The sequence below is a fragment of the Scyliorhinus torazame genome, chromosome 24, assembly GCF_047496885.1.
Source record: "Scyliorhinus torazame isolate Kashiwa2021f chromosome 24, sScyTor2.1, whole genome shotgun sequence".
In the NCBI taxonomy this organism is placed as follows: Eukaryota; Metazoa; Chordata; class Chondrichthyes; order Carcharhiniformes; family Scyliorhinidae; genus Scyliorhinus; species Scyliorhinus torazame.
Genome location: NC_092730.1, coordinates 16,814,078 through 16,821,210, shown reverse-complemented (window position 1 = coordinate 16,821,210; position 7,133 = coordinate 16,814,078). Strand labels below are relative to the sequence as shown.

Genomic DNA, 7,133 nt, shown 5'->3' with positions numbered 1-7,133 from the left:
GGGGTGAAGACAGCGGGGAGCACCGGACATAAACTCACCGCGACTGTACAGTCGCACACCCCGACCTTGCTTCCACCACTTGAGTGGAGTCCGCAGTTCACAGTCCCCCTTAGAAATACATCGCCCGCCCCCAAACAACGCCCGCCCCCAAACAACGCCCCATCGGGTCACGGCTGCAGCCACCTTCGCGGAAAACAAAAGAGCGGGGAACGTATACATAGTCAGCTCCCATTGTTAAACACGGCCACGTGCGAGGGAACCGAGGGCTCTGCGAGTAGATCCAAGATCGTTTTAATGCATTAACAAAACCCAACGCTGTTCCCATTTGACCCAGAGAGAGAGAGAGAGAGAGAGAGAGGATTTTAAAAAACCAGAAGAAAATTCATCAGAAACACAAGATTTTTCCTCGAATGTACAGCTTTTACTGGACTCGTTCCTTGGGGCTGAATTTAATTTAGAGGTCATTTTACAGGAGAGCTGGTCCGGATATAGATATATATATTAAAAGATTTTTTTTTTCCAGTTTTCGTGGTGTTTGTTTTTTCTCCAAATTTCGAACTATGCAGCTCTGAAAATTGTCCATCGACACATGAGTACACAAGGGGGGGGTGGGGGGAGAGGGTCGTGGGGGTGGTTCATTTCCACTGTTCCGAAGGAGGCTTGTCCAACCACTTCCAGCCCCCATTGGGAGAGTCCTGTTGACCGGTGACGCCGATGCTGGTGGTGGCGGTGCTGGAGGAGGAGACGTGAGCGTTGTGGTACTTGCGCATGTGGCGGTACAGGTCCCCGGACTGGGAGTAGCGGCGGAGGCAGAAGCGACAGCTGTGCGGCCGCTCGCGGGTGTGCACCAGCGCGTGGCGCTTCAGGCTGTAGGTGCAGGAGAAAGTCTTGCCGCAGGCGGCACAGGTGGGCAGGTCGTCCTCCGAGCCGGGCGGCGGGGGCAGGTCCTGGAAGTAGAGCTTGGCGGAGAGGGCCAGGGCGTTGGGGCCGCCCCCCAGGTCCGGGTAGGGCTTGCCCTCGGCCGAGGAGGAGGGCAGCCCGGCGCAGTACAGGCCGTGGTGCGGGTAGCCGTCGTCCTCCGAGGGCATCTCGTCCTCGTCCGAGATGATGATGTGGCCGGCCGGGGGCTCCAGTGGCGGGCAGCAGCCCGGGGCCACCTGGAAGACGTCCTCGAGGGGCGGGCAGCAGACGGCAGCCACCTCCTCCTCGGGCAGGTCCTCGTCCTCCGAGAACAGGTCATCCTCCACCTTGACCGTGATCAGGTCGCCGTCCTCCCCCTCTTCGCCCCTCTCCGCCAGCCGGGGAGGGGCAGGGCCCCTTTGCCCGCCCCTCTCAGCCGCCACGTCCTGCTCCCCCTGCCAGGTGGCGGTGCCCTCCAGCGAGCGGATGGCCGATTCGGTGGAGGAGGAGGGGCTGGCCAGCACGTTGCCCAGCTTGCTGCTGTAGGCCTCGGTCTCCATGCCTGGCTGCGTGGTGTCGGCGGGATCCGAGGGCCACTGCCCCAAGTCCCGGTCGGCGATGGGGTGGTCCAGCAGGGGGATGGGCGGGGGCACTCCCTCCGCCCGGCCGGAGACATAGAGCGGGTTGGGTGGGGGGAGCTGCGCCGTCACCACCCCCTTGTAGTCAGCGGAGAGGCCAGAGACCCCGAGGAGTTCGTCCTTCTTGGTGCTATCGGCCTCGGCCAGCGCCCGGGCCTTCAGGCGGCTCTTGCAAACCTTAACGATGTCGTTCATGTGCAGGAAGCTGGCGGCGGCCAGCACGTCCTCGGTGGGCGCGCCGCTGAACCGCAGCCGGCCCTCGTACATGAACTCCAGCAGCAGCGAGAAGGCGGGCGCCGTGACAATCTCGTCGTCCAGGCCCACCACGTCCCGCTTGCCCACCGCCTCCTCCTTGTAAAACATGTGGAAGTAAGTGCTGAAGGAGGCCAGCACCGCTCGGTGCGCCTGGAACTGCACCGCTCCCACCAGCACCGTGCAGTCGCACAGGAAGCCTTGCTGCCTCTGGTCCCGCAGGTTCTGCAGCAGCACGCGGCCGTGATCGGGGAACTCCATGAGCGCGCGGCGAGCTGGCGGTCCTCTCAGTGCCACGCGGAGCTCCGGGCCTGGCTCATCCTAGACCGGGGTGAGAAGAACCATCGTTAAGTGACCATTAGCATTCTCCCGACACACACGCGCGTACAGCAAGGCAACGCCCTCCAGTGTCAACCCTCCACTTTGAACCTCCGCCCTCTGCATTTCAATAGCGCCTTCTCCGACCCCTGGCCGTTCCTATGAGCCAACGAATCGGTGTGATCGGAATCGAGATCTCTCCCTCGGTACGGGCACCGGGAGGGTCGGCCTGTATTGTGGGGCCTGGGAGTCGGGTCCGAACCCTTCCCCACCCCCCCCGAACTCCTCCCCACCCCCCCCGAACTCCTGACTCATGAGGCAGAGGATGCTGTGCGGCCTGTCCTCGGAATCTAACCCTTTCAGCCCTTTCACCACTTCAGTCCCTCCTCCCACTCCCATCTTCATCCCCCGCCAGAATCACCCCTATCCTTCTCTCCCTCATGTTTCTATCCAGCTTCCCCCTTAAATGTATCAATATGGGCAGCACAGTGGTTAGCACCGCTGCCTCACGGCGCCAGGGACCGGTTAGCACCGCTGCCTCACAGCGCCAGGGACCGGTTAGCACCGCTGCCTCACGGCGCCAGGGACCCGGGTTCGATTCCGGTCTCGGGACACTGTCTGTGCGTTCTCTTCTCCCCTGGAGCTGTGAAGCAATTGTGCTCTCCACTGTGCTGCCCAGGTTAGGTGGATTGGCCGTGCTAAATTGCCCCTTAGTGTCCAAAGATGTGCAGGTTAGGTGGATTGGCCGTGCTAAATTGCCCCTTAGTGTCCAAAGATGTGCAGGTTAGGTGGATTGGCCGTGCTAAATTGCCCCTTAGTGTCCAAAGATGTGCAGGTTAGGTGGATTGGCCGTGCTAAATTGCCCCTTAGTGTCCAAAGACGTGCAGGATAGGGCGGGGCGGGGGCCTGGGTGAGGGGTGCTCGTTCAGAGGGCCGGTGCAGACTCAATGGGCCAAATGGACTACTCCTGCACGGGGAAGGGCTCCTACCATTCACCTGGACCACTCCCTGGGGGGAACGAGTTCCGCATTCTCCCTCACTCTCTGGGCAAAGGGGACTCTCACGTTCTGGAGGCCCTCCTCCGCCCCGGCACATTTATAGGACGATGCAGGAAGAGACCATTTGCGGACTGCGCCTCGGTGAGAGAGTTGATCACTTTCTGCCCACGGATTGGAGGCCAGATATTTCACCATTAAAATGGGTATTTAGTCCCTCTTCCTCCACAGCCCCCCCCCCCCCCCCCCCCCTCCCCCTCCCCATATCCTGACAAATTCCCTCTCTCCGAGTATTTCCCCGATCCCCCCCTTTTGAAAGTTCCTGTTGAATCTGGCTCCACCACCCTTTCAGGCAGCACCTTCTGGATCACAACAACTCGCTGTGCCCCCACAATCTGTGTCCCCCTCTGGTTATCCACCTTCCCGCCAACTGCAAATAATTTCCCCATATTCACTCAGTCAAAACAATTCTGGCGGCACGGCCGGTTAGCACTGCTGCCTCACGGCGCCGAGGACCCGGGTCGCTGTCCGTGTGGAGTTTGCACATTCTCCCCGTGTCTGTGTGGGTCTCACCCCCCACAATGGGTGGATTGGCCACGCTAAACTGCCCCTTAATTGGGAGGGGGGGGGGGGGGGGAGAAAAGAATTGGGCACTCGAAATTAAATTTTTTCAACAAAACAAAACAATTCAATCTCCTCCCTAATCTCTGCTCTGAGGTGGAACAGTCCTGGTCTCTGCAAATTCTCCACGTCAGCAAAATCTTTCAGCCCCGGCATCGTTCAAATAAACCTCGTCTCAGGCCGGGGTAACTTTCCTAAAGCTCTGGGACTCGGAGCCGAGCCGAACCGGAGTATTCTCAAAGTTCAGCATCACCTCCTTGCTTCCCATCTCTGGCCTCAGCAAAAGTGCCACGGATGTTGTACGGTGTTTGCTTTCAACAACGATCTCAACTTGTGCTGCCCCCCCCCCCGTCAAAGGGGTTTGAAGCTTGGTTCTCCCCGTCCCTACACCTGCCGCCTTCCCATCGTCCCACCAAAATGCAACGCGTCACGTTTCACTGCTTGGAGTTGCATGTGAGCGAGAGAGAGGGAGGAGGAGACGGAGATGTTCAGGGAACGAATTCCAGCGTCCCCCCCCCCCCCCCCCCCCCCCCCAGGCAGCTGAAGACACGGGCCGCTAAAGGTGGAGCAATGGGAATCATGGGATACCCAAGAGGCCAGAATTGGAGGGGGAGGCAGAGATCGCGGGAGGTTACAGAATTAGGGAGGGTTGTAGGGGTGTGGAGGTTACAGAGATAGGGAGGGTTGTAGGGGGCTGTAGGAGGTTACAGAGATAGGGAGAGTTGTGGAGGAGGTTACGGAGATAGGGAGGGGGTGTAGGGGCTGGAGGAGGTTACAGAGATAGGGAGGATTGTAGGGACTGGAGGAGGTCACAGAGACAGGGAGGGCTGTTGGGGCTGGAGGAGGTTACAGAGACGGAGGGTTGTAGGGACTGGAGGAGGTTACAGAGCTAGGGAGGGTTGTAGGGACTGGAGGAGGTTACAGAGATAGGGAGGGTTGTCGGGGCTGGAGGAGGTTACAGAGACAGGGAGGGTTGTCAGGGCTGGAGGAGGTTACAGAGATCGGGAGGGTTGTCAGGGCTGGAGGAAGTTACAGAGATAGGGAGGGTTGTCGGGGCTGGAGGAGGTTACAGAGATAGGGAGGGTTGTCGGGGCTGGAGGAGGTTACAGAGATAGGGAGGGTTGTCAGGGCTGGAGGAAGTTACAGAGATAGGGAGGGTTGTCGGGGCTGGAGGAGGTTACAGAGATAGGGAGGGTTGTAGGGGCTGGAGGAGGTTACAGAGATAGGGAGGGTTGCAGGGACTGGAGGAGCTTACAGAGATAGGGAGGGTTGTAGGGGCTGGAGGAGGTTACAGAGATAGGGAGGGTTGGAGGGGATTGGAGGAGGTTACAGAGATAGGGAGGGTTGCAGGGACTGGAGGAGCTTACAGAGATAGGGAGGGTTGTAGGGGCTGGAGGAGGTTACAGAGATAGGGAGGGTTGGAGGGGATTGGAGGAGGTTACAGAGATAGGGAGGGTTGTAGGGGCAGGAGGAGGTTACAGATAGGGAGGGGTGTAGGGGCTGGAGGAGGTTACAGAGATAGGGAGGGTTGTAGGGGCTGGAGGAGGTTACAGAGATAGGGAGGGTTGTAGGGGATGGAGGAGGTTACAGAGATAGGGAGGGTTGTAGGGGCTGGAGGAGGTTACAGAGATAGGGGGACTGAGGAGGTTACAGAGAATAGGGAGGGTTGTCGGGGCTGGAGGAGGTTACAGAGATAGGGAGGGGTGTAGGTGCTGGAGGAGGTTACAGAGAGAGGGAGGGTTGTGGGGTCTGGAGGAGGTTACAGAGATAGGGAGGGGTGTAGGTGCTGGAGGAGGTTACAGAGATAGGGAGGGTTGTCGAGGCTGGAGGAGGATACAGAGATAGGGAGGGTTGTAGGGGCTGGAGGAGGTTACAGAGATAGGGAGGGTTGTAGGGGCTGGAGGAGGTTACAGAGATAGGGAGGGTTGCAGGGACTGGAGGAGGTTACAGAGATAGGGAGGTTGTAGGGGCTGGAGGAGGTTACAGAGATAGGGAGGGTTGTAGGGGCTGTAGGAGGTTACAGAGATAGGGAGGGTTGTAGGATCTGATTGGACAATCTATTTGTCCCGAGGAGGGGCCAATTGTTGAGCTAAGTCCCTCCTCCAGGAGATGATTGGACCGTGAGCCACCCCGGCCGAAGCCCAGTGGTCAGTCAGTTGCCCTCTGAGGGGATCTGATTGGACAGAGCTCCAGCCCGCAACACCCACCCTCCCCATTGGACAGTTCACAACAGAGACACGCACCCACTCCGCTCGCTGATTGGACGCTCGCTCTCGGGTAGCCAGCTAATGGGCGCTCTGTGGCCGTTCCCCGATTGTTCGGTCAGTGCTGGCCTCACTCACGATTGGTCGATCAGGGTCGGGGTCGCTGTCGATTGGTTGATCGGGCCGCCAACCAGGCCCGCCCTCGCTTTCGATTGGTCGCACGGGCCGCCAATCCGGATCGGCGTCGCTAACGATTGGTGGATCAGTCCGTCGCTCGGGCCCGCCCTCGCTTTCGATTAGCCGGGCGAGCTGTCAGTCAGGCCGCCCTCGCTCCGATTGGTCCTTTCTCACAAACCGCTGCCGGGGAGGAGAACGAGGGAAAAAAATAAAAGCGATGGTGAAGTGGGGGGAGGGGGAGAAATGTCGGAGCAGCGGCTTCCTTCCCCCCTCCGATCCCCGGGCCCGGTTCCGTTCCCGCTTCCACCCGCCCCCGGAGGCCGCCGCCGGCCGCTCGCCCCGCCGCTAGAAAAAAAACCTTCCGAACGCGGCGCTTGGGCTGTCCGCCGGAGTCCAGTGCGCAGGCGCGGCCTCCTCCCCTCCCCCCCAGCCCGGCGGACCGGAAGTAGCGTCACTCAGGCCAAGGAGGTGCGACTGCGCGGCAAGAAGCTACCTATTCATCAGGACGCCGGCCGCAGCGCCACCCTGCGGCCGGGAGGTCTCCCCGTATGCCCACCTCCTCCACTCCAGCAACCTCTCCCAGATTGGGGGGAAGGGAGGGTTTACATCCAAACTTTTTTTTCCCCATTGCAATTTTTTTTTTCATAAATGTTGCAGGGGTCTCGAGCCCTCTCCAGGGCGGAGAAGAATGAGGGGCGACCTCGTCGAGACGAAGAACCGTCAAATGTTTTTTTTTACGGTGCGCGCAAGAGGCCATTCGGCCCATCGTGGGGGGGGGGGGCAGACTGTTTTCTAAATGGGAAAAGGCTCGGGAAATCAGAAGCACAAAGTGACTTAGGAGTTCAAGATTCTCCTAAGGTTAACGTGCAGGTTCAGTCGGCGGTTAGGAAGGCAAATGCAATGTTAGCGTTCATGTCGAGAGGGCCAGAATACAAGAGCAGGGATGTACTTCTGAGGCTGTATAAGGCTCTGGGCAGACCCCATTTGGAGTATTGTGAGCAGTTTTGGGCCCCGTATCTAAGGAAGGA

The 7,133-nt window shown here is 59.5% G+C and overlaps 1 protein-coding gene across 2 annotated transcripts; it reads right to left on the bottom strand.

The window, feature by feature from the left end:
- Positions 1-399: 399 nt before the first annotated feature.
- Positions 400-6,472, bottom strand: LOC140399927 (zinc finger and BTB domain-containing protein 3-like). 2 transcript variants are annotated; one of them, XM_072489411.1, is made up of 2 exons: positions 6,067-6,472; positions 400-2,111 (listed from the first exon to the last, which is right to left on the bottom strand). In XM_072489411.1, exon 2 carries the CDS (start codon positions 2,049-2,051, stop codon positions 636-638), a length of 1,416 nt encoding a protein of 471 aa, XP_072345512.1. In that variant the 5' UTR covers positions 2,052-2,111; positions 6,067-6,472; the 3' UTR covers positions 400-635. The 2 variants fall into 2 exon arrangements, with proteins under 2 accessions (XP_072345512.1, XP_072345511.1); XM_072489410.1 differs by having other exon boundaries at positions 5,968-6,471.
- Positions 6,473-7,133: the final 661 nt, after the last annotated feature.